The sequence below is a fragment of the Phaeodactylum tricornutum genome, chromosome 15 (assembly GCF_000150955.2).
Source record: "Phaeodactylum tricornutum CCAP 1055/1 chromosome 15, whole genome shotgun sequence".
Classification (NCBI taxonomy): Eukaryota; Bacillariophyta; class Bacillariophyceae; order Surirellales; family Neidiaceae; genus Phaeodactylum; species Phaeodactylum tricornutum.
Window position 1 is genome coordinate 169,079 of NC_011683.1, and position 26,431 is coordinate 195,509.

General features: G+C 50.4%; 13 protein-coding genes across 13 annotated transcripts; 5 read left to right on the forward strand and 8 right to left on the reverse strand.

The window, feature by feature from the left end:
• Nucleotides 1-207: 207 nt before the first annotated feature.
• Nucleotides 208-2,469, forward strand: PHATRDRAFT_51088 (predicted protein). Its single transcript, XM_002182133.1, has 3 exons — nt 208-614; nt 709-1,691; nt 1,780-2,469. The coding sequence occupies exons 1-3, from the start codon at nt 374-376 to the stop codon at nt 2,335-2,337; spliced, it is 1,782 nt and encodes a 593-aa protein (XP_002182169.1). The 5' UTR covers nt 208-373; the 3' UTR covers nt 2,338-2,469.
• PHATRDRAFT_47826 (predicted protein) lies at nt 2,469-5,191 on the reverse strand. The gene has a single exon (XM_002182302.1). It carries the CDS (start codon nt 5,060-5,062, stop codon nt 2,729-2,731), a length of 2,334 nt encoding a protein of 777 aa, XP_002182338.1. The 5' UTR covers nt 5,063-5,191; the 3' UTR covers nt 2,469-2,728.
• Nucleotides 5,192-5,765: 574 nt separating this feature from the next.
• On the forward strand, nt 5,766-7,503 carry PHATRDRAFT_47827 (predicted protein; the record flags this gene model as incomplete). The annotated part of the gene is made up of 3 exons (XM_002182134.1): nt 5,766-7,136; nt 7,225-7,421; nt 7,481-7,503. The coding sequence occupies exons 1-3, from the start codon at nt 5,878-5,880 to the stop codon at nt 7,501-7,503; spliced, it is 1,479 nt and encodes a 492-aa protein (XP_002182170.1). The 5' UTR covers nt 5,766-5,877.
• Nucleotides 7,504-7,683: 180 nt separating this feature from the next.
• Nucleotides 7,684-9,209, reverse strand: PHATRDRAFT_38140 (predicted protein; the record flags this gene model as incomplete). The annotated part of the gene is made up of 4 exons (XM_002182303.1): nt 7,684-7,722; nt 7,825-7,920; nt 8,075-8,828; nt 9,154-9,209. 4 exons carry the CDS (start codon nt 9,207-9,209, stop codon nt 7,684-7,686), a joined length of 945 nt encoding a protein of 314 aa, XP_002182339.1.
• Nucleotides 9,210-10,000: 791 nt separating this feature from the next.
• Nucleotides 10,001-10,982, reverse strand: PHATRDRAFT_47828 (predicted protein). Its single transcript, XM_002182304.1, has 2 exons — nt 10,769-10,982; nt 10,001-10,524 (listed from the first exon to the last, which is right to left on the reverse strand). The coding sequence occupies exons 1-2, from the start codon at nt 10,868-10,870 to the stop codon at nt 10,054-10,056; spliced, it is 573 nt and encodes a 190-aa protein (XP_002182340.1). The 5' UTR covers nt 10,871-10,982; the 3' UTR covers nt 10,001-10,053.
• An 851-nt stretch (nt 10,983-11,833) lies between these two features.
• Nucleotides 11,834-13,339, reverse strand: PHATRDRAFT_47829 (predicted protein; the record flags this gene model as incomplete). The annotated part of the gene is made up of 1 exon (XM_002182305.1): nt 11,834-13,339. Exon 1 carries the CDS (start codon nt 13,271-13,273, stop codon nt 11,834-11,836), a length of 1,440 nt encoding a protein of 479 aa, XP_002182341.1. The 5' UTR covers nt 13,274-13,339.
• Nucleotides 13,340-14,579: 1,240 nt separating this feature from the next.
• Nucleotides 14,580-15,941, forward strand: PHATRDRAFT_14552 (predicted protein; the record flags this gene model as incomplete). The annotated part of the gene is made up of 1 exon (XM_002182135.1): nt 14,580-15,941. One exon carries the CDS (start codon nt 14,580-14,582, stop codon nt 15,939-15,941), a length of 1,362 nt encoding a protein of 453 aa, XP_002182171.1.
• A 24-nt stretch (nt 15,942-15,965) lies between these two features.
• Nucleotides 15,966-17,002, reverse strand: PHATRDRAFT_47831 (predicted protein). Its single transcript, XM_002182306.1, has one exon. The coding sequence runs from the start codon at nt 16,896-16,898 to the stop codon at nt 16,005-16,007; it is 894 nt and encodes a 297-aa protein (XP_002182342.1). The 5' UTR covers nt 16,899-17,002; the 3' UTR covers nt 15,966-16,004.
• A 676-nt stretch (nt 17,003-17,678) lies between these two features.
• On the reverse strand, nt 17,679-18,322 carry PHATRDRAFT_38145 (predicted protein; the record flags this gene model as incomplete). Its single annotated transcript, XM_002182307.1, has 2 exons — nt 17,679-18,099; nt 18,243-18,322. The coding sequence occupies 2 exons, from the start codon at nt 18,320-18,322 to the stop codon at nt 17,679-17,681; spliced, it is 501 nt and encodes a 166-aa protein (XP_002182343.1).
• Nucleotides 18,323-20,269: 1,947 nt separating this feature from the next.
• Nucleotides 20,270-21,392, forward strand: PHATRDRAFT_21961 (predicted protein; the record flags this gene model as incomplete). The annotated part of the gene is made up of 1 exon (XM_002182136.1): nt 20,270-21,392. A coding segment is annotated over exon 1 (960 nt), but the record flags the coding sequence as incomplete, so codon positions are not given.
• Nucleotides 21,393-21,864: 472 nt separating this feature from the next.
• Nucleotides 21,865-22,514, reverse strand: PHATRDRAFT_47833 (predicted protein). Its single transcript, XM_002182308.1, has one exon. The coding sequence runs from the start codon at nt 22,448-22,450 to the stop codon at nt 21,983-21,985; it is 468 nt and encodes a 155-aa protein (XP_002182344.1). The 5' UTR covers nt 22,451-22,514; the 3' UTR covers nt 21,865-21,982.
• Nucleotides 22,515-23,234: 720 nt separating this feature from the next.
• Nucleotides 23,235-24,051, reverse strand: PHATRDRAFT_14529 (predicted protein; the record flags this gene model as incomplete). The annotated part of the gene is made up of 2 exons (XM_002182309.1): nt 23,235-23,807; nt 23,926-24,051. Coding segments are annotated over 2 exons (699 nt in total), but the record flags the coding sequence as incomplete, so codon positions are not given.
• Nucleotides 24,052-24,780: 729 nt separating this feature from the next.
• Nucleotides 24,781-25,815, forward strand: PHATRDRAFT_38149 (predicted protein; the record flags this gene model as incomplete). The annotated part of the gene is made up of 1 exon (XM_002182137.1): nt 24,781-25,815. The coding sequence occupies one exon, from the start codon at nt 24,781-24,783 to the stop codon at nt 25,813-25,815; it is 1,035 nt and encodes a 344-aa protein (XP_002182173.1).
• Nucleotides 25,816-26,431: the final 616 nt, after the last annotated feature.

Here is a 26,431-nt window from a genome sequence, read left to right on the forward strand (position 1 = left end):
CGCATTGCGGTAGGTACGGCGACCGGGTATCCGCGAATCATACGAGTCCTCCCATCGCCGGCAAATTTTGTCACTCGTGAATGACGTTGACACCCACGAATCGTTAGAAAGGCTTCGTCATCCATCGCTTCCACTACTTCACCGACACAACCGAAGGAAAACCAGCTCGTTGGAATCCCTTTGACATCGGACATTGATGATTCGTATCTTTGCGGCGTTGGTGGGTGGGACGAAGGAAAAACATCCTCTCGACGCGGCGAAAACAATTCGCGAGCGAACTATCTATACACCGCCACAAATCTCGTCACCGCCTTCGCGACGTGTTTTCTCCTCAATTCGTAAATATCGCTATAGATCAAAGGAGTGAATCGTCATGAAATTTACGGTGGCTTCCATCAGTGGTAGCAGCAGTGCATCTCCCACCAGCAATGGTGCCACAAAGGAAGACGTTGCCAAGCCCAAGATTCCCCGGGGCCTTCGTGCTTTGCCAGCCGCTGCCGCGTCGAGCCGAGTTTCGCCCGGGTCGGAGCTTGGAATGCTTCGATCCGAGGCATCTTCCATTGACCAGTGGTGGAAAGATCCGCGTTGGAAGAATACCACTCGAGTGTACTCCTGTAAGTCCAATCAGATGTCCATTGCTCTCTTGCCGTACCCATTCTGCATAGAGCAAGCTTCTTACCTAAACTCTCTTCTCATAACTCCCGACAGCAACGGACGTGGCTTGCTTGCGTCCTTCGGCTCAGGCACGCAATAATCTTCGCCAAGCCCCAGGCGTGTCCTTTTCTTCCCAGCAGTCGGACAAACTCTGGAGTCTTTTGGTCCAGTTGCAAGCCCGCAAGGGCTACTCGCATACCTTTGGCGCACTCGATCCGGTCCAGGTTACGCAAATGGCACCGCATCTCAGCAGTATTTACGTTTCTGGCTGGCAGTGTTCGAGTACGGCGTCGTCGACGAACGAACCGGGTCCAGACTTTGCCGATTACCCCATGAACACGGTCCCGAACAAGGTCGATCAGTTGGTCCGGGCGCAACTGCACCACGATCGACGTCAACAACAGGAGCGCAGCGAAGCACTTTTGGCGGGTAAGGATCCGGGACAGCCCGTCGATTACTTGCGACCCATTGTGGCGGACGCGGATACCGGACACGGCGGCCTGTCAGCAGTGATGAAACTCACCAAGCTCATGGTGGAAGCGGGTGCGGCGGGTATGCATTTGGAAGATCAGAAACCCGGCACGAAAAAGTGCGGACACATGGGCGGCAAAGTTCTGGTGTCGACGCAGGAACACATTGATCGCCTCGTGGCGTCACGCTTGGCCTCCGATATTCTCGGCGTCAACTTGATTTTGGTAGCCCGTACCGATGCCGAAGCGGCAACTTTGTTGGATAGCAACATTGATGGCCGGGACCACCCGTTTATTCTCGGGGTCACTACTCCAGGAATGCCGACGTTGCAAGACGCCGTGGCGAAAGCTCCTGCTGGACAGGCCAACCAGGTCACTACGGAATGGACCAAGCAGGCTAATCTTATGACTTTTGGCGAGGCTGTCTTGGCGACAATTCAGCGTTCATCAAAGCCCGCCTACCAAAAGCGCCAGATGGAGCAACGTTGGATGGCTTCCAATCCCAATACGCTCAGCAATGCTCAAGCCCGCCGTATGGCAGACGAAATTCTTGGACAAGCGAATGCTGTACGTTGAAAGGCATCTAAAAAAGCTCCACATTTTGCCATTCCAGGCTCTTTTTCTCACGAGCTATTTTCTTGTTTGTCTCCAACAGGTCAATTTCGACTGGGAATCATGTCGGGTCCGCGAAGGTTACTACCAGTTGCGCCCTGGCATTGAATATTGCATCCAACGTGCAATCGCGTACGCTCCGTACGCAGACCTTATCTGGATGGAAACCAAGATTCCCGCCATTGACGATGCTGCGCAGTTCAGTCGTGGCGTCCACGCTGTACACCCCCACCAAATGCTGGCCTACAATTTGAGCCCCAGTTTCAACTGGGACGCATCAGGCATGACAGATTCACAAATCGCGTCGTTCAATGATGATTTGGGTCGTTTGGGGTATGTCTGGCAGTTTATCACACTGGCCGGTTTCCACGGCAACGGCCTTGTTATGACGAAACTTGCTCGGGCGTATGGAGATCGGGGTATGATAGCTTACGTCGAGCAGATCCAACGCCAGGAACGCATCCACAAAGTGGAGCTATTGACACATCAAAAGTGGTCGGGCGCCGAGCTCGTTGACCAAATGGTAAACGTCGCATCCGGAGGTGTTTCTTCGACGGCCGCCATGGGTGCGGGGGTGACCGAAGCTCAATTCGGTCATTAATTGTGAATATACTGAGGCGTCTTCCAGTATCCTACGCCAGGAAACCCGACAACAATAGGTGGATTTAGTGACATAACACGTATTCTAGGTAGGATGATTGATGGTAACAATAAGCTGCGAGACACTTATTTGAAAAACGATGCCTGGAATCAGTGTTTACAGTTAGTGCACGTTGTAGAATCTTGTATGTACCATAAACTTTCAATAATGTGTTCACGTATAGAGAAGGAAAATCTGCATTCACTTCGAGAAGAAAAAATATAGGGGTTTCGCGAGTTGACACCATTGCGACTTTTGCAAAAGCCACTATAGGTAGATTGCGAATTGGACCTCGAAGCATCTTCGATTACCGATCTAGTCCTGCTGGTGGTGAATTTCGTGGTGACAACGGTCAGGACCAGTGCTCGAGACCTTCTTGTAACGTACAGGTGCTGTGTTGTGTTACAGGAGCGGTGGAAGTCGCCTCTGCCAATAGTGCTCGGGTGTCGTAAGCGTCTTCGGCTGCGTATTCGTCCTCGAAACTGGCTTCAGTTGCCGCATCTCCATCAGTACTAATGCTGCCAAAGCGACCCTTTTTCGCCGGCGACACCAAATCGCGCAACGGAGGGGGTCCAGGAGTAGACACACTGGCAGCCGTCGCAGCGTTGAGGACGGGTGATTCGTTTTCTTTACTGGGCACCGCGGTTTCGTTTTGCGTCAACGCAGCGGGACTGGTTTCATGGTACTTCTTGCGGATAACCGGCGTTTGATGTTGTAGCAATTGCTGCTGTTGGTCTTCTTGAGCGATTTCATCCAAGACAAATCGGGGCAAGTTTGGCAAGGTCACGTGCCCTAGACTCAGATCCATCGAACTGTCCCGACCAATCCAACCGTTGACCTGTCGCAAAAAATCCAATGTCAAGGTCCGGACATCCGCCGTGTCCACGTGAGAGGCGAAACGCAGTCCGATGAAAAAGTGCGCTTCACGAAGTCCATTCAGTTCATCGTATGGAGCGATTGGGACGTTGCGGTAAAAGAATCGACCGTGGGGCCACGCATGCGAGTCCGGCGTTTCCAAACTCGAAATCAGTACGCGGAGACGACTTTCTACGAGACGGAACCACGTCACAAAGGCCTCTCCTTGCGGGGCACGTATCGTTGCGTGGACGTAATGCTGATGCCGAAAGACCCAGCCCGCATTGAGGCTCCATAGTCGATGCCACGGAATTTTGCGTCGGACGGGAACTCCCCGATTGTACGTGGTGTGTGATCGATCCACCCAACGAGCAATCTTATGGGCAGTGTATTGCAAAGCTTCCGTCATCCGACGGAGTTGCGGCAAGGCTACGTTGTAGGATGAGTTCATAACGGGATAAGCCGGAGTCAGGATGGGACATACGTGGAGACCGTCCCGAATGTGGATAGCGGGATTCCAAGACGGCAACACAGCGGCACCCGGCGGCGGCGTCGTGATACTAGCGTCGTTCAGATCAATCAAGCTCACGGGCGTAGGCCACTTCCAGTTCGCGAATGTCTCAAAAAAGAGTTGCACGGTATCAGCGATGGAAGATTCTGGATATGCTCGACACACGTAGGCGACAAGTATTGCCCAATTGACCCCGCCCCAAAAGCCCAGTACATTACTGTAAACACCCTGAGCTCGAGCCCAGGCCTTGACCATAAGCAGCACCATTTGGAAACGTTCCAAACCTACTGGTATAACTAGATCTAGCAGTGTTTGCGTAACCCGTGCGCCATTGAGGGAGCGGACTCCCGCAGGATCTTGATCACACAAGTCGGAATCGTCAATACGGTAGTATAGAGCTGTTGTTGTTGTTGTCGATGCTTGTTCATTGGTGTGTGGCTCTTCAAATTTGGGGTAAATGGAACCACCAGCGCCTGCTTCCGCGTCAACTCCCGGCTGCCACGGGGGCAAGTGTTGCGGAAGGGTCATCCGCGAGTCGGCCTTCATTGATGATTGCTGACGCCAGGCGATGAGTTTCGTGGGATCGGCCACACTGACAAACAACATATCCATGGGTAGCGAGGACGCGTACTGGCACTTGAGCACGGGAGTGTACGCGGTGGGAATGGCGTGAATCTGGGTAAAGGTATTTTGGCTACCGTTAGCGGGGGTGGACAGGAGTTCCACGAAACTGGTAAAGAATTCGTTGCGGGAACAGTGTGGTGGCGCGATTACGAGAACGTCTAGATCGGAAGATCCCGGTCGGTGCACCCCCAGACGGTACGATCCAAAGGGAACGATTGTCGGATAGACTGAGAGTTGATCCCGCGACATACCACTAGTCGAGGTCATTACCGAAGCGGCTAGTGTTCCCGCCCACTGAGCGAGTAGTCGAGTCAGGTCATCCATAGCGTCTCGACGCACACGTTCCTCCTGTGGATGGGCTGGAAAACTATCCTTCCAGATTTGCCGAAAGCGTGCGCTTTCCACACCATTGTGGAGTTCTTGTTGTTGTTGTTGTAACAACGAGCCGGAGGAAGATTCCTCTCCTTGTGTGGTCTTTTGTAGCGCCAAACGTCGATTTCTTCGACGACGACTCCGGTGACTGGCACGGGAAGAAGTTCGACTGTTGTTCCCGTCTTCACTCGTACTGCTGTGTTGACTACTGCCAACGGAACTATTACAGGAAGTATTTGGGATCGACATTGCGGCGTGGATAGGACTTCCGGTACCGGCAACGGAGGCGGGAGAAGTGACGGACGGGGAATATGATCCCGTCATGTACACTGCTTCTCGCGGTCTCCTTTTCACTACGTTCGGATCTTTCTTTTGGTAGAGAAAGATCGTTTGTGAGGATGATGATGATGTGAATTGCCCCAACGAACGTTTGGTCGGTCTGATAGGTGGTGGGTTTGACGTGGATCGAATGCGGGTGGTTGTTCTGTGCGGACAACAGTGAATAGAGACTTACGATTGAGGCAGCTCGGGCTAGTAGACGATGAATGATCAAGATTCGGAGATGCTGATATCATCCAGTGAACCAAGAGAAAAAGACATAGGGATCCAGAAAGTACGGGAAGAAAATTACTTATGGGAAAGTCGTTGGGATTCGGTACGGGGATGTTCGACAGCTGTGCTATCGTTCGGGATCCAATAGAAACGGCAATTCAACTACTAGCTAGTGCCCCCCTATGTCGCATCGTGGTGCAATCCTGGCCGAGGCCGGAGATCCGGCCAGACTAGCTACCTACCTATATTTGGTATTGTGACACAATATCTGTCACACATTGTCAAGACAGAAACGACTCGGTTGTCCCGATTGTGGAATGCTGTGGAGTAGTAGGTTTTCGTTGCTAGTAGCGGGTAGGGCCAATCATCGGGTCATTCCCTGATGTCATAGCGACAAAAACAAAGGTGCCGAACGTCCGGTCACCCCGTCGGACCAAACGACCTCTGCCATGGTCCACTTTTGCGAAACGCGGACCATGGCGTGACTTGCCCTCGCGTCCGTCTCCCACCAACGTCATTGATAAAGACACTTGCATTGCGTCGCCCTGAATCCATCCACTTCGATTGCGGTCAAACCAACAAAAAGCATGATCCTCGTGCCGCAAACCGACGTGCACGCGGACGGGGGATCGGAGGACCCGTCCAAGGCCACGCCACTCAGCAGTCGTACTGTCCGCATACCCCAAACTGTCCGAACGAACCAGCGCGCTCGACTTCGGCAACCCCCCGGTATCGCGGCTACAGTATCCCAAAAGCCAACACCGAGTCCACTCTGGACCTTCTTGCTACTGGGACTGGTGTTTTGCCTGTTGGATTTTGCCTACATTTTCAAATTCGTCATGGACGATCGATTCTATGACGGCCCGCAACCCACGCCTCTCGTTGATCGGAACAACACCAGAGTACCTGGAAAGTCGGATTTTCTAATGCAAGCACCGCTCATGCCTGATCTTGCAGACGACGAGAACGACAGATCGAGAGACGAGTCCGAAGATACGCAAGAAGATGTCAAAAGCGATGCGGAGGATAGCGAAGAAGCCGACATGCCATCCACACAAGAAAAGCAAAAAGACACGGCAGGAGTGAAACCTGCCCTCCGTAAGAACGTTCCGAATCACGATGTCGAGACACCCGCATTTCACGTTGACTTCGACCCATTATCGGAAAGCAGCCACATTCTCAATCTTCTACATGAAGCTGGCGTCGAGCTCAATGCCGAAACGTACGCTCGTCTCCCGCAATGGTCCGATGTAACTGCATTGTATGGTTCAAAGCCTGTCTTTGTTGGATTGGAAAGCTGCAAGCGGTTCCAGTCGATGGGCATTGCTGCCGATCATTTCGTATCGGTTGCCGGTACATTCAATACAGGCACCAACGCCTTGTCGGAAAATCTCATTGCCAACTGCCACATGCCCAAACGCATCAAAAAGTACGGCGCGCGAAATCGTGGGGTGCGCTGGCAAGTGAACTGGGGCAAACATACGCCAGTTGGGGACGAACAGTTTCGCCAAGGTCATCGGACTTACAACACTACCGATCCTAGCTTGGCAACGGACAACATCTTTCCCGGTGTTGCAATCCGGGATCCCTACAAATGGATGCAGAGTATGTGCCGACACGAGTACGGAGCTAGATGGCGGCACGACAAATCTCGGCACTGCCCCAATCTAGTACCGAACAATGAGGATCGCGCAGCATTCCCAGTTTTGCGACCGCTCAACGTGACCAGCGTGCCCGTTCGGGTCGTGTACGCGGAATTTGAGCGACATCACGCCAGTCTAGCGCATTTTTGGAACGATTGGTACCAGGAATACGTCAACGCAACGTTTCCTCGGTTGCTTGTAAGGTGCGTACATGTGTAGAAGGTGTGCCTTGATTGATTTCAGCTTGAGACGGCGCTTGACTCATTCGCATCGGTTGCTGTTTCTCTACAGGTTCGAGGATTTAGTCTTCCATCCCCAACTCGTCACAAAAACGGTTTGCGAATGTGCCGGCGGAGAAATGAACAAGCGCCCATTCAAGTATATTGTGGAATCGGCCAAGGTCGGCAGCGCACATGGTCCTGAAAAAGCCAAGACGAGCTATGTAGACGCTATCGTCAAGTACGGTACCGAAAAATCGCGATATGACGGTTTTGAGCCGGCAGATTTAGCATATTTACGCAAGCATTTGAACGCTAACCTGATGCAGCTGTTTGGCTACAAATACCATGACAGTACTTTGGAAGAGGAGGAAGAATAGAAACGGAAGATGCAAAGGAGCTGTTGTAGCCAGTTCCGGAAGAATGGAAGCTACAATATTGTAGCACGGCGGGGTCAAAGAGGCGCAGATAGCAATGTCGACTGCAAAACGGTGTTATTTATCTGCCACTGCGTTGGAAGATTTGTCGATGTTCATTGCACCAGGAATTTCAGAGATAAGAATGAAACACACTAGTTGGTTTGATAGTTTGGTCCGACCTGTGTGGGCAAACAATTTGGGACTTGTTCAAACCTGCTGAAGTCGCTCTGGTCTAGCCACAGCACTGAAGCCACTGTCGGGTTGTTGTCCAGAAGCGCTTCTAACTCAATCAAGCAGATGTCCTCCACCAAAGCGTGCGAAAGGTAGAGCCTCTCTATTGAGGGATTGTGCTGTAAGGTTGTGATCAACGTACTAGCAGCCCGGATGCCGATGCAATTGCCACGTAAGTCAAGAGTGCGAAGTGTACGCATATCCTGAAAATTCCAGGCGCAGAAATGTAAGCGATGACGTTTTCAGTCTGCCGCACACTACTGCGATACTTACCTTGGTAGCCGTCGCTATCGCAGTCAGTGTTTTCTCGTCCAGGGAGCAATTCTCCAGTCGTAATTCTTTCAATGTAGAGTTGCATATTGCCTCCGAGAAGGCGAGCGAGCGTCCTCCGCTCGTGGTTCCGACTATACGGATGTTTTGGCAGAAAACAGTTTTCAGATGACGACACCCCCGAATGATATTTGCAAGCAATGTAAGCGAAATGTCATTGTCCCTGCGTCGCTGGCCACCCGATGACGAAGAGGGAATTGTTTCGGCCTTCGTTGCTGTCTTAGACCTCTGGCCACAACCGCCTACCAAGTGGAGCTGCTTCAACCTAGAAACAGATGATAAAGATTCAACGAAGCCAAACTGACGTGATGTGATACTTCGACGAGGAAATAGGACGTGCAGTCGTTCCAAAGTTGAATGGTGCCTCAAGGCACCAGCGAGTGCTTCCCAATCTTCCTTGCGCCATTCCATTCCGCTGGGAATAAAAGTAAGCTTTTCGAGATTACGAAAGTGCCACAGCATAGTAGGAACTGCCTGGACATGTGTAAGCGGATCGCCACGAATAATTAGGTCTACGACACTGTGATTCATGGACCGAAAAGCAACTAGAAAAAGCATCCAAGTCTTCGCACAAAACTTTTCGTTGGTCAGTTGAATATCAATTCGTTTGCAAGATGATCCAGCCAGAGCTAGATTACGTGCCATACTCTCGGCAACATCGTAGTCTACACTGGACATTATGCGAAGAGTTTCGAATCTGAAATGGTCAAACGAAGCCTGGCAATGCCCCAATGGAGGGCCAAATCCCGCTTTACAATTACTGTCTTGGACGTCACCGAACATTTGCTTTGTTTTCGTTTGCTGACACGACTGTGTGCAATTGCGCTAGAAAGAACGAATATGAAGGACTGAGGAAACTAACTCCGCACCCAGATAGCCGACTCCCTTGTCTTTGGTCATTGGCGCTGACCCGTGGACGTTGTTCATGAAAACCGGCTTAGAACAGACTTTCGTTCCTTACTACTTTGGCGAAACCTCACTTTTAACACCCTCTACATGGTCAAACTCTTGATTCTTCTTACCTTCCGTTCAAAGGGATCAGTGGAAATATGTGCGTTTCGAATAGTCGCGTCGTCATTTTTGTGGCACCTTTTTCTGCTAGCAAAACCCGCGAAATATCGCTCGGTTACGTGGGTGAAAAAGAGGATCCCTAACAAACTTAGGCGTCCGTACTTCCGATTGGCAGAAATTGTAAAAATGAAGTTAACTGTAAGAAAAAGTACGCACTGCCCTGCCCTGCCCACCCATGACGCAGTCAACCAAACTAATCAATACCAACTATATGCCTCACAGTCAGTGAAATTCTAGTCAGGCGGCTGGTGACAATGACTGTCCGTTTGACTTGACGCGTCTGTGGGAAGAATTTCAAAAAAGTGACTACCAGTACCTTTAATACTTTCTGCTCCATGCCACAAGTACGATAGTTTTCAACCCCAACACTTTTCAGTACTAACAGAATTCAGCAGGAAGGGTTTTCCTTTATTATAGCCTGGGACTTTCGTCAACCCGCAAAAATGTAAGCAAGAGTACAACGCGGTGTAGGAGGTGAGCGTAAAACAAAGAATCCTCTCTTTACAGCTTCACAACATTAACTGTATGTGAGAATTTATCACCCTTTCCCCAATATCTGTAGGTAGGGGAGACGTTGAAATTTTTGGCAAGTAGCGAAAATGGACGGTGTAGAGGAGAGGACCGGCCAAGGGCACTCAACACGAGGGAAATATTCGCTCTTTTGCTTATGCAGCAAGTAATCATGCAGAGGTATGGTCTGAATAACAGTGAGTCGGTTTTTTTTTTTCGGCGAAAGCGAGGTCAACATTTTTAGACCGCATGCCGTACTTGAAACAAGAGCAGCAAAAATGTATCCCTACAGTCAATTAACCAAGCTTCTAAGAGTCTTAACTCTATAGAGTCGAGCTTTTCTAGTACGAAGTTGCTGATTTTCCAAGTTTTTCGTCGCCCCCAGAGTTTTTGAGGCGTTCATCAGTCGCATCAATCATATTAAAAAATCCAATCTCCTCTTCCTGTAAAGGGGAACCATTGTCCGCCTCGTGTACTACTCCGGTAATACCGACACAAGCACCTACCTGCGTCATTTCGCCGCTAAAGGTACGTTCCGTCTGAAAATCGAAGGAACCCATGTCGGTGCCGTCCCTACCCGTTTGGTATTTGCGCTTGATAACCATGGTAAAATCGTTGGTGCCCGGCTTAACTTGCCAAGATCCGACGGCTTCGGTCCATATCGGACCATCTGTATCGCCAAACTCCACCGTCCGATCACCTTTGAGGTATAGCTCTGTGGTGCAGTTTTCCTTGTCTTCCATCTCTTCCAATTGGTAATATTTGTCTTCGCAGCGAATAGCGAATAGCTTCATACTTCGCGCATCTCGAGACTGCACGTCAAAAACAATCGTGATAGGAGAAAATTCAACGTTGAGTTATATATTCGACAGTGACAATCAACGCCAGCGTATGGTGTTCGCGCTTCAAAAGGAAACAAGTGTGCTGGTCGTTTTACTACACCAACCGACACTCTCGCAATCTCAGGTGGATCAGCGAAAGCCAGCAGGCCTTTCGAGCCATATCAGCAAAGGTTACATTCGATCTAATACATATCTCACAAACTTGATAACTTACGGTAAAGCGATGCTGAGCGATGGCCCTTGAAGAGACAACCCCAAATCCTGACACGACAGACATCGTACCGATCAGGAGAGCAGAAATTATAAAGCGCAACATTTTATGCAACGGTTCCAGGCGGAATAGTAAAGGATCAGGCACCAAAGTAGAGCTGTTGCTGTTGTCGTTGGTCTGCTTTACTTTCAGTACAATGTAAGAACGAATATCTTTACATTCAGTGTCCAGACTCGAGTAGACGAAATTGGGATCACCGCGAATCTCACTGTCAAGTTCCAAAACCCACCACCACTTGAAGTCACGTGTCCACGATCCACAATTCTGACGTCATGCATTGAAATTCCGCGCCAGAAACTTTCGCCTATTTTTGCTCACAGTGAGGGGTGTAGAATTAGGGCTGGCCATGAGGGACGCTAACCGCACCACGTTGTCGCAGACTAACAGGAATAGTTGCCAAGCACTAACGGACTGCATCCTAGCCTGCCGGTAGGCATTGGCATCTACTTAAACTGTTTGCCCTATTCTTGGCAAAGAGTGACTATTCTGAGGTTATATCATCCTCTTTCATCAGTTTTTGCCGAGGTGTACAAAGAAAGCCAATTCAGTTTATATGCCTCGGTGCGGTCGAGATTGAAAACGAATAAAACCGTTCCTTCCTTAGATGTCCCAGTGGAGATACTGCAGTTCAATGCCACGCGAGCCACGAACTTGTGCAAAAACTTGAAGACCTGCTCTACAATGTATGTCTTGTACTTCGCGTCAGGGTCTTGGCGAATTATACTGGGCCCGATACTAGGAATACTGGGATAGATTTTCTATGTCAGGACAGGGCTGCATAAACTCACGATTTGCCATTGCTCCTACTGTCCGGCGAAATTGCTTTCTCTAGCATTTTTAAAGTGGTATGTCGTCTACGGACGCATGCCAGTAAAGACAACAGTAAGGAAGACAAGCACGGATACGGGGTTGTTCGCACCGAAAACCTCATAAAACGATACAGTCGAAAAAAATATGAGTAGTATGAGTATCTTAGCAACCTTGTGGGGATTGCGATGTAAGTAGATGTTATTGTTGACGGTCCGGGCGACCGAGCTGCAGAAGCGGCGTATTGAGACGGACTTGTACATTTTTGCCGCGGGTTCGGACGTCAAAGACTGCCGCCGCGGTGGGGGGCTTGACGGCCCCTACGATCTTGCCTAGAATGGGAGGATAGGGACACCACTCTCCCCGGACCTGGCCCGACCCGAGGGCAAATGCTGTCTTGTGCAACGGGCAAACAATGCAATCTTCGCAACCATCCTTCTGAAGTATCGAGCTGACTTCGAGTTCGGTAAAAAAGCCACTGTCGGGGCCTTTACTGTTGGAAACATCCGTTTCGGAGTACGACTCTATAAAACTTGTCGTGGACTCTTCCACGGGTAATCGCACGAGTTTGCCCGTCTCGAGTGGCGTCCCCAAATGGGGACACGAATTGGCCAGGCAGTACAAGGTCCGTCCGTCCGCGGCCGCGATAACGAGTAAATCCAAGCCCGCCACGGTGACGGGTACCATTTCACCAGGGGAAATGCGGGTTTTCGGAAAAACATCGAACCATTCTTCGTCAGCACCTTTCGATTTTCCACCGGTACCGTCGCTTCCGTCTCCACCGAAACTGAAGGACTGTATGTAGTTTTGCAGAACCGATAATGGATTGGTGGAGTTCTTACCTCCCAACGCCACAACGTTTTCGTCGGATGACGATGTGTTGTTACGAGAGGAAAAGACGCCCAAGATCCGAGTCATTGCGCTCTTTTTTGAGTCGTCTGAATCTTCATCCGCCCCCGGTGTCGCTTTCTTCGTGTCGGTGTAGTTAAAGAGACTTTGCCATCGACCCGCAGTGCCGGCTAGGAAACCATCGACACTCGATTGCGATTCTTTGGATTCCCGCTGCCGCACGTTGGAAGCTTTGGTCAAGCTTTGACTTTTACTGACCCTTTTGGAAACACTTATTGTCTTCTTTGGGGCAGTTTTCTGGCGCTTGCTGTTTTGTCGGGCGACTTCCTTTTCAACCACGTCGTTCCCGCTCTTGGGAAACAAATTACGAAACAGTCCTCCGGAAGACTTCTCGGGCTGTACTGGTTCCGGTATCGGTGCTGGTTCTCGTGTAAACAAGCGTTTGACTCGACTCCCGAGTCGCTCGGACGAGTCCTCGTCGTTACTGCGACGGCTGTCGTCGTCGTCGATTTCCGACCTTCGCCGTCGTTTGCGGGACGGATCTTTCGCGTCACAGCGAGTCAGTGGACGCCGACGAATGGATCGTGTCGTGAATCGTGTCCGCACGCCGCCAATATTGTAAAAGGTTGGCGTAGTGGGGGTCTCGGACCAGTGTCGTTGTCGTATGGGGGGACAATCCGGTGGCGCCAGTGACCGTGGCACAGATTGTCTACGGAAAGTCTGCGGACTACCAGTCAACCAAGCGTCCGCTACCATGGTAGATACGACGATATAGAGAACGAACACACGCATATATTTATAGAGAGAGAGGAAACCAATTCCGAGAGTCTTTTGGACTATATCAAGCAATGGCTTGTCCATTCCACCGGCGGGGAAGGAAATTGGGAATCCCTGGGGGATGGTTCGAAATCACATCGGATGGGACGGCCAGGGGGATCTCTCCCTATTTCCCTCTGGACGTACGGTGCGGGGGTTCCCACGAAGTGGTGTGTGTCACAAAGGCGCGCGTCGGGGAAGATCCATCCGTCGTTGACTTGGGGAATCATCAGTCACATGTGACGTGGAAGACGAATGGAATCGCTGGCGCGCCCAGTACTCAGATTTTTATATCAACGGCGTCCGTCCGGCGCCAGATTCCGACGGACCAACGGACGGACCGCGTCCGAGGAAAACATCCCCCAATGGCACACAAGCCCTATTCAGCTTTTGATTGTTTTTCGACAGGCACAGTCTGGCTCCGTATTGGCGTGGGTCACTTCCCGTGATACTCTCGTACCATTGCGCACGTATGACACCGCGGAGAACGAACGGGTCGGCACACCGACCAGGAAGCTGGTGCTTCATTCGTGTTGCGGTGGTGGTGTTGGTCGTTGGCCGGAGCACGCCGTGGGTGGGGCCCGTGACGGCAACGGCAGCCTTTACGGTCGCACGCTTCGCTCCGCAGCGTACCAGGAACGCACCGTTGACGTCACGGACGTACACGCCGAACGTGCCGTCGTATGCCACGGCGAGCCCAACTTCCGTGGATCCTTCCCACACCGTCGTTACCGAAGCTCCACCAGGATGGTTTCCGACTCAGATTCAAAGCACGGTGGACTACGATGCCATTGTCTCGCGCTTGTATCTGCGTCACATTGTGACCGAGACGCAAAGCGTTGCCAACCTTGCTGTCCAGCAGTACATGCAAGCCTTGCGTCAAGAAGTCCCGATCTTGTCGGACGAAGACCAGCATCAAGGGAAGAATCACAACGATCCTTTTGCGCAACTAGCGACTCTCATGTCGGCGTGTGCCGTCACCCGACACGAAGGAGGCAAGATTGGTTGGATGGCGAACGAAGCGGGAGACGAACTCGAAATCTTTCCCAGAGATGTCGTCCAACAACTGTATGATCGGCAACCCAAAGCGGGTGACATTCACGTCATTCAATCGAGCCAAACGTTGCAGTGGCATGTCGTGCAAGTCGTGGAATTGTGGATGAAATTCCAAGCCGACGCAATGTACGACGAAGGCCGTGTAGGCTCACACAAGGGCAAAAATGCGATTCTACAGCGCGGCAAACTCAAGGGCCTGGGTGTCACACCTTCTATACCGACGTCGATGCAAACGTACCATATCCAAACTTCCGGTTGTCAAATGAATGTGGCGGATTCGGAGCGCCTTGCCGGGGTCCTTAGGAATGAACTAAACATGCGCGTGGCTGACCAGTCACAAGACGCTGATTTGGTCCTTTTCAATACCTGCAGTATTCGCGACCATGCCGAACAGAAATTGTACGATGCACTCGGTCCGTACGCTGCCCAAAAGCGCAAAGGACAGAAACAAATGGCCCTCATCGTGACGGGCTGTGTCGCGCAACAAGAAGGTGAAGCGTTACTGCGACGCGTGCCCGAAATAGATGTCGTGCTTGGACCACAGTACGTGCCTTTTTTGAAAAATGTATTGGAGAGCGTCAGCCTTGGACAGCAAATTGTGGCCACTGCGCCAATGTTATTGCAAGAAGACGTGAGTGGAAGCAGTGCAGATTGGAATCACAAGCCTGTCCGGGGACACGACGTTCGAGCCTGGGTCAACATCATCCATGGGTGTAATGAACATTGCACTTATTGCGTTGTACCGGGTACGCGAGGAATGGAACAGTCGCGAACGATGGAAGCCATTCTGCAGGAAATAATCGATCTTGGAAGGAGAGGCTATAAGGAGGTGACGTTGTTGGGTCAAAATATTGACGCATACGGTCGAGATATGGTCCCAAAGAGAACGTTCGCCGATTTACTCACATTCCTGAATTTTAGGATTCCCCAGGACGATATGCGGATTCGTTACGTCACCTCTCACCCGAGGTATTTTTCGGACCGTGTGATTGATGCGGTCGCCAACCTGGACAAGGTGTGTGAATGCTTTCACATGCCTTTTCAAGCCGGTGACGATGAAGTATTACGGCGGATGCGGCGCGGATATACGTACGATTCCTATATGCGCATCATCCGCAAAATTCGGGACAAAGCACCCGATGCGGCCATTTGTGGAGATGTCATTGTCGGATTTCCCGGTGAGACTGACGAAGGCTTCGAAAAGACGCTCCAACTCATGGAAGAAGTGCATTTTGACAATCTGAACACGTTCGCCTATTCGCCACGACCGAATACGGAAGCGGCTACTTGGGATGATCAAGTTCCCGACTCAGTCAAAGCCGAACGCCTGCAGCGTGTTCAAACGTTGGCAGCGGAACATGGGCTAGAGCGCAGCATGCGGTATGTAGGTCGTGTTGTACCCGTGTTGGTAGAAGACGGCAACCCCCGGAATCCCGCACAAGTAATGGGACGCACACGACAAGGCCGTCAGGTGTATTTTGATGGCGATCTGGCTGCCTTGCGAGGGGAGATAGTGGATGTACATATTACCGAAGCCCGAACGTGGAGTCTCATGGGGGAGCAGGACGTATCCGAGCCCAAACTCTAAATCAACACATGGTTGGTGGGTGTTGACTGTTCCTCCTGAATCTTTACTAAGCATTTATGTATCCTATATAATCTCGGTTCGTTCTGATCCATCCACATCCACATCCTCCAGAGGAATCGCGTCCATACTTTCCATTCCGACTTGTTCCGGTTTGTGTTCCACAAAGGAAGTGAGCTGTAGATCATCCAATTGTGGTGCGTTATTGGTATCCATTTCCTTATTCGAAGCATTCCTCCGGCCGCGTCGAAGCACTAAAAAGATCGCGCCGGCTACCACAGCCAGCACCAGGGCAACCAGGATAAATACAACGCCGGCACTAATCCCGTCGTCGCCATCCGTAAAGGCCCGCGTCGCATCCGTATAGGTGAGCTCCTTCTCTGGTGCGGTTCCCGCAGCGTACTGACAGTGGCGGCCTTCAAATTGCCCCACACACCGACAGCCGGGATGCGGAGATCCGGGCGCAATCGTCTCCAGACAAGAGCCACCATTCACGCAAAAGGCGTAGGACGATTCGGTGAGACCAGTTTCGCAGGAAACTCCGTGCGGAAACTCGCACTGGTGCCCCGCAAAGGCGGTACCAGTGCTTGTATAGGCCGTGCTGCAATCGCACCACCACACATCCTCTTTCGTGACGCCATCGTAGTGACCCGCCTCTAGACAGCTGCCGCCGTTGTAGCAGACCGTGGCGGTGCCCGCCGGATTCACGGTATCCTCACACAGCGTGAACGGTATGGAGCAGTCAGCACCGGCGAACCCCGCTTTACATCGACACGCTTTCTCGCAGTCTCTACCTGTGCAGGTCCGAACGACATTAGAGCAGCGACCGTAAGGTCCACAGGCGGGGCTGCACTCTTGTTGGGCGGTCGCGTACTGAAACATTAGGGAGAGTAATAGGAACAGGCCGAGTCGAATGTGCATTACCCGGTCTCCACATCCATACGTTTTGCCTCGTGTCATGGTTTGAAAAGGAGGGGGTTTGAGAGGAAAAGGTGCTAGCAATGAGGATTGCTGTAGGGTACCAAAAGGGGGAGGTTTGGATGGAGAGTCTCTTCTCTGTTTTCGGATTCTTTTTGTACCAAATGCCGCCGGCTCTGTGGCGCTGTGTAGTTCTGAGTGACTGAGTGAGAAATTCCATAGACGGGATGAAAGGGAAGATCCCTCTCGCCTCGCTAATGGAATGCAAACAGGTCTACTCTACTAGTAGGCACGGTACGTAGAACATCCCACATTTACTTGTTGAATACCGAAACGACACACTTTTTATTTTGGAACGGATATTATTCGTCAAATTTTGTCGTCGCCATTGGCTGGGTCCCTTGTTTCACATTCAAGGAAATCTCTGTACATGGTTTGCTCCGACACTACTTACTCCCTCTACTAGCTAGGCTGCATTACGTTGCTTGCAATAACGTGCATTGACTCATTCGTTCAGCACTTGCAGTAACTGTAAAGAGAAAGGTCCGGCGAAAACTCGAACTGCTACAGGAAACAGAACAATCTGAAGCAGCCAACGAGAATAGCAACCGTTCCATGATAGCACTTGACTTTTCGACCGTGCTGCACTTTGCCAACAGCATGAAGTTGTGCAGTAGAACGATGTGTATTTGTGTTTCCACTTTTTTAAATTTCGCAACGATGAATATCTAGACCGTGCCGCTAAATGTAAGCAACCATGATTTTTAGTACACCAACGCAAAACTTGAGACTTTGCCGTTTCCTGCTTCACGAGCAATCCTTCTAGGCAAACGCATACAACTTGTGCATTTTCATGTAATTGAGTACGGCTGGGATCACCATGGACTCTAGCTCACGTTCGTCGCGTGTACTGCGCACTTGACTACTAGATACTTCGTTCAGGCTAGGCAGTGACAACAATTTGGATCCGGGCGTTCCTTCGATTCGTTCGAGCAAGGCAGCGTCGCACACTTGCTCTGTTGTCGAATCGACTTTCGATGAATCTGGTTGTCGCTTCAATACCACGATACGGCCCTGCAGAAGGTGCAAAACTTGGGCGCTCTCCTTCCACTTGCCGTCTGTCAAGTCTAGAAAGGCGTCGGCGCCTAAACAAAACCAAAACGTCACGTCAGGCTCCGTCTCCTGTAGATATTCTAGCAAGGATGCTGTCCCTACGTTAACTTGGTCACGCTCGTATGCCGGCCTACCCGATACCGATGCGAATTAATCAAGAAGGGGGAAAACAAAACAAATACAACACATCCAATAAGCCATAGAAGATAAGGAAGTCGCTTTTGGCTATCCATCAGAAAAATGATTTCCCTCCTTTGTGGTCCATTCACTTACCTTGCGGCTGCAGCTCGTTTCCAGGACTGGTATTCGGCATCCGAAACTGTGGCTATATCCTCAAATGCTAGACGGCACATGTTGATTCGATGCTCGAAGGATGCCATTCGCCGCCGCTTTTCCTAACACAAAAGACATCCCGAATTTGAGCACGCTGATACACATATCGCCGACTCTAATAGGTGTGCATCGGAAGTCTTTCCCTTCGAGCCGACGTACCCTAAAGGTGTGACGATACACGGGTAACACACGAATGTCGTCGAACGTAGTCCGCAAGGCCCGAACGATGCCCACATGGCCTCCGTGCCCCGTAGGTGGATCCGCGGATAAGCCAAACAGACAAACCCGTCTATTCATGGAACGGCTTGTACTGCTAGTAGTATCCAGTTGTTCTATTGTCGGGCGGTAATGTCTTGTCGGGCAGGAAACGTTGTTCATTGACAGTGAACGAATATAGAATGGGCCGTTGCGTCGAACAAAATATGAACAAAAGCCAAATAGGGAAGTTTAAAATTATAAATATGCATTCAAACATCTTGCACAGATTAGAAAATGACGAGACGCTTCGGTGATACCATTCGGAGGACACTTTAAAGATCTATTCTATTTGTCGTTTCTCCCGATAGGATTCCGTTCAAGTGCCGGCAGCATCGGTCTAAGACGCACCATGGACTACGCAGATCCATCACATGACGAAATTATGAAAAGATTTTTTACGGGTAGTGAAAATCGAGAATCTAGGAGGTGACGGAAAAGTAGTCCTGACGGCGTTGTCTGGGCCGTCAAGGTGGGGCTGTTTGGCAAAGGTTCGCATCAAACGCCGATATGAACCATTCCGAGAGTAACAGCTCGCTTTCCAGTGGGTTGGATGTCCGCATTCTACGCAGCGTGGTCCGATTGGTGCATTGCCTGCAGAAAGAACGGGGCGCGTCGTGTGCGCACTTTGCGTGCGGTGTCGAAAGCCAACCGCACTCTCCGCGGACAGTACTCTCGGCAGCCCGTCGTGATACGGATCAAGCACTGGCACTGCTCGGCTCGAGACCCGAACTTCCCATTGTATCAACTTTGTCCAAGCTGCGCGACATGATGAACACCGATGGACAACTGCGTACTGCTGGATCCAAAACGACCAAGAACTTTCACAAGATTCTTGTTTGCTTTAACGTACTCATAGCCAGTCTTGTTCATGAATACATTTTGCGCCATACTTCCCAGCATCTGGAGCCTACAGCATCGTTTCGCCGTGGTGAGGAGCCAGCAGACGTTTCGATGACTCGGACTCGTACAGATTCCGTCGCCGGTCTCATGCCACGTGTACGCTCACACCAAGCTTTAAAGGCACTGGCTGATTCGGCCAAGACTAGCAGACATCGGAGGATGCGTTCCGACAATTGCGATAGATTGGAACTGGTTGATTCTGTTATCGATACCTGGGATCCCTTTTTCGATAGCGCCATTGCCTTCGATTTTGTTTCGTCTTCATCTGAGCCCCCAATCCAAGGCGCCATGCTCACGGTCTACTCGGAGTCGAATTGCAACTTGAGTGACGGTTCGTTGAACAATCCAAACGGGGGAGTTCCAATTTTGGTAGATACGGTTTCCACAACTTCTCCAAAGGGCAGAAATAATAATCCCAGCCATCGCCAAGTTTCCTTTGCATTTCACGACCACTTGGACGATGATTCTCCGCAACGTATGGCACGCTTGCTGAAATTGCTCGATACATTTGTTCGTCTCAAGGAGTCAACAGGAGTGGAGAGAGCTACTATCAGCAGTATTGTTGCCGTTGGCAATGTGCATTCTCAATTGCTACTGAATGACCTTGTGCTTGAGGTCGAGAATCAACGTAAGCAGCTCGATGAGCTGGCAAAGCTGCCGGTAGGACCGTTGCGCAATTTGGTCCAGGAACTCGTCACCTTATCACCAGAAATGCAAGCTTTGCAACGTCGTATTCTAGGAGGGTTGGATTTGACAGTACTGGAACAAGGGCATGTAGCTGTTGGCAAGCTTTGGGACCTGCTAACAACTTACATTGACAAGCTGCATTCGCTTGAGTTGCTAATCGTGGAAGAAATCGAATGTTGCGCACCGGATTTGTCGAGCTCGCAAGGAACAGGAAAAAAGTCAGACAGTTTGCAATCTTGGTTGGGGGTGAACAATTTAAATGAACTACGTCGAAAAGTTGATGATATGTCTGCTACAGAACTCAAACAGCTTATATTATCAAAGGTGAAGAACTCTGCGCCTCCGTGTTCTTCGGCGTCGCCGCTACTCATCAAAACGGAGCAAAGCGATACCTCGAAGCTAGTGGAAGATTTGTTAAATGAGCTTTCGACAGCCCCGCCTTCCAAAGAGTGGGAGATTGATTTGTACGAAGTGCGGTTTTTGCGACGGATAGGACAAGGCAACGCGGGTACTACATACTTGGCTGACTGGAGTAACCTGAAAGTTGCCGTCAAAGTTGCTTCTATTTCCGAGATGGGTTTGGATGGTTGGCGCAAGGAAGTACAATCCCTACAGAAACTTCATCATCCCAACATTATTCGCTTACTTGGGTCGGTCTACCACCCAAATCCATTAACATTTTGTTTGGTGCTAGAGTACTGTGATGCGGGTGATCTATCGACTGCGATTCAAAAGGTAACTCCCCGTAACTTTGTTTTTCACGTTGCGCAAAGTATTGCGAGGGGCATGTGCTATCTCCACAATCGGGGGATTATTCATCGCGATATCAAACCAGCGAATGTGCTCTTGAGCGGCAAAGTTTCTTCCGGTCAATTTGACGTCAAGGTAACAGACTTTGGGGTAGCGACGGACACCAATTCGGTAGAAGACCGAACCGCGGAGACAGGAACTTATCGTTGGATGGCTCCAGAAGTGATTCGTCACGAAGCCTATAGTCAGACTGCCGACGTCTACTCCTTCTCTATACTTATGTGGCAGCTCTTGACTCGCGAAGATCCTTTCGAAGGGAAATCTCAGATTGAAGCGGCAGCGGCCGTTGCCATGGAATCTGCCCGCCCTCCGTTTCACGCCGAAACGCCTGATTCGATAGTGCGGCTGATTCAAGCCTGCTGGAGCGATGATCCACGGAAACGCTTACCGTTCGACAAAATTTCCAAGACTCTGGCTAGTATTGAATCTACACAGCTTTCGGAAGACGAGAGACGTTGGGTTGAAGCACCACTAGGTCATTCCGTCTACCGACGAGCTCAAAAGCTGGTAGAACGGAACCACGGACAGCTCCAAACTGGACATCTCAAGCAAGCAGTTCCGGATGGAAAGGATGCCCCCAAGTTGCAAAAGGCTCGCAGCGGTATACGGACGTTATTTGCCAGAAAATCAAGTCCATACCTATGAATCAATTTAAGCAATGATCAGCGCCGGAAAACTCTCTCTGTTTGTTCCTCTCTCTATTTGGATACTCAGTACCACCTCAGTAGTTTCACAGAAGGTTTGCATAGAGATATAGGATGCCGTAGTACTTTATGTTCGAACACTATTCTCCAGTTTTGCGCTGTATGTACTCGCCATGTCTCTCAGGCAACACATGCTAAAAACAATATATAATAATGTTGTGTCGATTTTTGAAGGATGTGCTTGGCGCAAGTCAACACTTAATCTGTGTGGATGTGTTTCTATCTCGCTCCACAAGCGACTTAAACTTAATCCACATGCACAATGCATGGACAAAAAGCGTCGGGTCGGCTACTTCTCAGCCAAGACTTTCCGTTCTGATCTTAGTGGATCGTAGAGGAGCACTCGCATCCTTCAATCCCTGTCTTGGCGGACAAGTAATCCGATACATAATTGGAAACATCCCAGGCATTCACAAAAGCGTCCTTATCATATTGGCGCCAATTTTCAGTTAAATCGTCGGCAACTTGCACCATAACTGCCATTAGATCGGCTTCTCCTCTTTCTCGACAATCAAGGTACGAACGTTTACAGGATTCAGCCATCCGTACGTGGACTTCTTGTTCCATCCATTCCGCATCTAGCCAGCGTTGTACCGATCCCGACAGCTCAGAGGCAATTTCCTCGTGGTTGTCACTGAGGGTCTCGAGAGAAACCGATTGCACCATTGCGCGTGCCGTCGGGGTTGATATGCGACGATTCGTCAACAAATGGGGGGAGATCGTCCAGGCGTGCGACGAGTGCAAAACGAGCGCCGTGAGACACAGGACGAAAATGAAAATTGATTGCATGCTGTCTTTAATTGCGCGGGACCAGCAGAAGGATGAACAGAGACGACTTTAGCGTTGTTGTCTTTGATGCTAACTGCTCCTTTTTCATTTTGTACATTGTGATGCGAAAAGCTGGTCCTGGTAATTAACAGTAAACGCAGAAAATTTTCCTGACTGGAAAGAAATACATCGCCAGTAGTTCATGCCACGCCAGTTTATGACGTCACTAGCGATCCATACCGCAACAAAGACTGCCGGACTGTGAAATGCAAGCCGAGCTAACGAGAAATGGTAGCAAGATTTACTGGTGACTTTTTGATAGCCTTTTGATCGCAGTTCGAGCTATCGAAAAAGCGATAAACGTGACTTTTGCCTCAACTTTTTTGTCCAGCTCTCGTTGCAGAGTTTTTGATGTCGGAAAATTGGAGTTTAACTGTAAATCCTCATGTTCGGAAAAGGTTCCGGACTTCATCCCTGCTAGTCCAAACTAAAGCCGCACCGTGCATGGGGGCAACATTAGAGTCATCCTTCTAACGACAGGCCAGCGGTGCCCCATTTATCTGCTGCACGGACAGGGGCGACGAACGAAAGTCGGTCTTCTAAAGATGGATAGGACGCCCATTCGCCCAAGTAATATAGTTTGGAGGGCAACAAATTGGAAGCATTTCATCCAACGGTCAAAGTTGGGCATCTTTCTAGAGTAGAATGCTAGCTGATTTCTTCCAAATAAACTACGTGCGAGCTGAGTAAGGACGCAAAACAATTCCATTCAATGAATCGGGTTGTCTCCGTTTGTTTCAGTAATCTACTCTCCAATCCAGAGCTTTCCGGCCTCCGTCTCACCTGCCTTGAGTTTCTTCCAAGCATCATTGGTTTCTTCAATCACTTTGATAGCCTCGGCCTTATCCAGGTACTTCTCGTCGAAACCAAACTCGTTAATGGGCTTATCATCCGGTGTCTTGTACCAACGGAACCATTCCCGGATTCCCGCTTGTACCGATTCCGGAACATCACCAATGTCGTTATATTTTTCTGCCAACGGATCGTCGGTGGCAATTGCCAAGACCTTCCAGTCCAATTCACCGTCGTCAATCATGGCGAGGACGCCGAGGGGCTTGACCGACTTCACACTGCCCATGCCCAAACTGGCGGAACCGATTTCCACGACATCAATCGGGTCGTCGTCTCCAAAGCAACCAAGCTCGGGGTGCTTGACCGTGGGGTCTTCCCACGTCTGCGGAAGGCAACCGTAGTTCCAGAAAATGGGGCCGTGGTAGTCACGGAGCTTGCCTTTCTTAATATCCTGAGCAATGGGGTTGAACTCTTCCTTAGTGGCGACTTCCATCTTGGCCTTGGTCATTTTCGGGATTTCGACAACCTACCCAAGCAAACCAGAGAAGAAAAGGCGAAGTAAGAAAAACAAGGTGAAAGAATCTATGGGGGGAGTGCCTCACGAAAAGCCTCCAGCAAACCATCTTGGAAAAAGGGGGACCTACCATGTTGTAGGATCCGTCATCGTTCTTCAAATCAATATCGTGCCACGGGGACATAGCCTTCTCCCCATCCTTGAACTTGAGGCGGAAGCTTTCCGTGGCGGCTTCGCCGGCGGTTTCCGTAGCGACGGAATGGAGCTGGACGGCGGCGAATGCGCGACGAGGGACAATGCGTGCCGTCGTGGTCCAGGCCGAAGCATGACCAGTGAGAAAGAGAACAGTCAAGGCAGAATGCGAGAACTTCATTGTGCTTCACTGAATGACGGAGCTTCTAACCAACAGAAAAAGAAGATTCCTACCAAAACGATGTGTGAAGTGTTCAAAAACGGAAGGTTGGAAATACGGTAGCTGGGCTCACGGTCAAGATGATGTTGCGCGACAAAGTTTCGATCGACGGTTCTCCGACTCGGCACTGCCGTCTTCCAACTGGAAACGCTCCTTTCTAACCAGGAAGACTGACGCACTACGGGTAGGAAGCCGGACGGACGGATAAGTAGCACAGCCTCCGAAAATTAAATCAAAGACAAAACTCTGTTCTGTCCATCGTACAATAGAGGATACCAAACCCGACGTCAGCAGAATCTGACTCAACTTCACGACCGGATCATATCGCGTATTTGAAGTCATGCGGTGGTCGTCCTGTCGCATCATCTTTTCGTAAACTGTTAACAGGGCCGAAACACACGAACTGTAAGTCCGAGGACATGAGGATTCACTCGGTCGAGTGGTTGGTTGGTTGTTCGGGAGCCCATAAACGTACAGTATTTCTAAAGCACTGGCAGAATCGCGTTCGATTGAAAAGCGTTCGTAACTGTATCGGTTTGTCGTGTCCAAACTTTCGTTTGGTGACACACTACTATGCGACTCTTTACTATCTACTTGCTCTCGGCAGCGATGCCGAGTGCCGCTTTTTCCGTTCAGCGCCCACAGTTGAGGACCCCTAGTGCGACGGTGTCGTCTCGCATACTGCGCAACAAGTACGACAGTGTCACAAGTCTCCATGAAAGCGAAAGCGGCACCGAAACCACCGCGACTAGTAGCAGCGCTTCCTCATCGTCTCGCGGGCTATCCATTCCACTTTCGTGGGAAGAAATGGTACGCCAGGTCGCTTCGGCAATGAAGGAGGCATCTGAAAAGGGCACATCTCGTCAGATTGTCCGGGTCTTGTTACCGCGGGATAGTTCCTCCGATGATCTCGGAAAATATATCGAAGAAGGCTTCGAAAACAGCAATAGTAAGGGTGAGATTGCGCTCGTGCCTCCGGACGAGTCCTGGCAAGGCGGTATCATGCAATTGTACCGGGCCGCGGCTCCGACAGCCTCCGAAATTGTGCGGACGCTCACCTCCACAAGTAGTTTGCCGTCCCGAATTTCCGAAGATCGGAGTGTGGATGAGTCCGGTGTAGACGGAGTGGGGTTGTTACAGACCGAAGACCAATCCGTCAATTTGTGGGTGCAGCCGACGCAGGAATGTGTAGATGGTATGGTAAAAATGTCGGAACAGGTGGATGCCAATAAATTGGTTGTCTTGCTCAATCCGCAGTGGCGCCAAGTTGACGATGCCTTGGATGCGCAGTCAAAGGGTGAAGGGTTCATGTCTACCTTGGCCTCGTTTCTGGGTGGAAAGGGTGGAACTCTTAAACAATTGGCAGAAGCAGGATATCAACCAGTATACACGTTGGAAGGGTACGTATGCCGGGGATCCAATGTGCGGTTACTTCAGGTCTTAGACTCGCCTTGGACTGTCTTTTGTGAGCGGGACAATCAAGAGTCGTACATCCAAGTCGGCACTAGTGAAGCCCGACCGACCTACCAGCAAGTGGAAGTCATGTTGCAGGATTCCGATATTGGTTACAAGTATGCGCGTGATATGGGATGGCAAGAAAAACTGTAATTTTAACATAATTCAGGCCTTTATATTTCACTCGGGAGCCAGCAAATACGCTTACCATCTACGACGCCGTGCTCGAACGGTACATGCCAAAAATTGAAGAGCAGCATTGGTAATCCGCCACATTTTGACCGTGACGGAGACTTTTGTGCTTGTTCAGCGGTGGTGAGTAACTGTATATCATTGGTATAGGTCGATTCCACTATATTAGCTCCCCAAAAAATCCGTTCAATTGGTCGCAGACAGCAACCGAGTGATCAAAAAATATTGTCGTCGTGGAAGTTGACGAATAACGACAAGATCATGAACATCGTTCGACCTTACTTTTTCATCGCGACCAAACCACATCTGACGCTACTACCTGTGTCGTGGGCGTCAGATTCATGATCTTAGCTTACTGTTTTTGTCATTGCAAGTCGATTGATTCGTGCACTAGATAGGAGTAACGGGTAATTGGGCTGGACTAGCGGTAAGAATTCCGTTTTGCTCGTCTACTTTGCTAACTGTACCGCACAGTTTGGGACTGGTCTTTGCTTTGTTTTTGGGGAGGGAGGGATGGTCGGCACGGAATTGGGATGCAAGCAAATTTGCCGCGTTTTGCGGATGACGTTCCGGCACT

Excerpts from the sequence above, each read along its gene's own strand:
- PHATRDRAFT_51088 (XM_002182133.1), top strand. The coding sequence starts at position 374 with ATGAAATTTACGGTGGCTTCCATCAGTGGTAGCAGCAGTGCATCTCCC. Across the intron at positions 615-708 it reads TACCACTCGAGTGTACTCCT|CAACGGACGTGGCTTGCTTG; the intron begins GTAAGTCCAATC and ends AACTCCCGACAG. Across the intron at positions 1,692-1,779 it reads TTCTTGGACAAGCGAATGCT|GTCAATTTCGACTGGGAATC; the intron begins GTACGTTGAAAG and ends TGTCTCCAACAG.
- PHATRDRAFT_47826 (XM_002182302.1), bottom strand. The coding sequence starts at position 5,062 with ATGACGGGATCATATTCCCCGTCCGTCACTTCTCCCGCCTCCGTTGCC.
- PHATRDRAFT_47828 (XM_002182304.1), bottom strand. The coding sequence starts at position 10,870 with ATGTTGCGCTTTATAATTTCTGCTCTCCTGATCGGTACGATGTCTGTC. Across the intron at positions 10,525-10,768 it reads TCGCTCAGCATCGCTTTACC|TCTCGAGATGCGCGAAGTAT; the intron begins GTAAGTTATCAA and ends TTTGACGTGCAG.
- PHATRDRAFT_47831 (XM_002182306.1), bottom strand. The coding sequence starts at position 16,898 with ATGACACGAGGCAAAACGTATGGATGTGGAGACCGGGTAATGCACATT.
- PHATRDRAFT_47833 (XM_002182308.1), bottom strand. The coding sequence starts at position 22,450 with ATGCAATCAATTTTCATTTTCGTCCTGTGTCTCACGGCGCTCGTTTTG.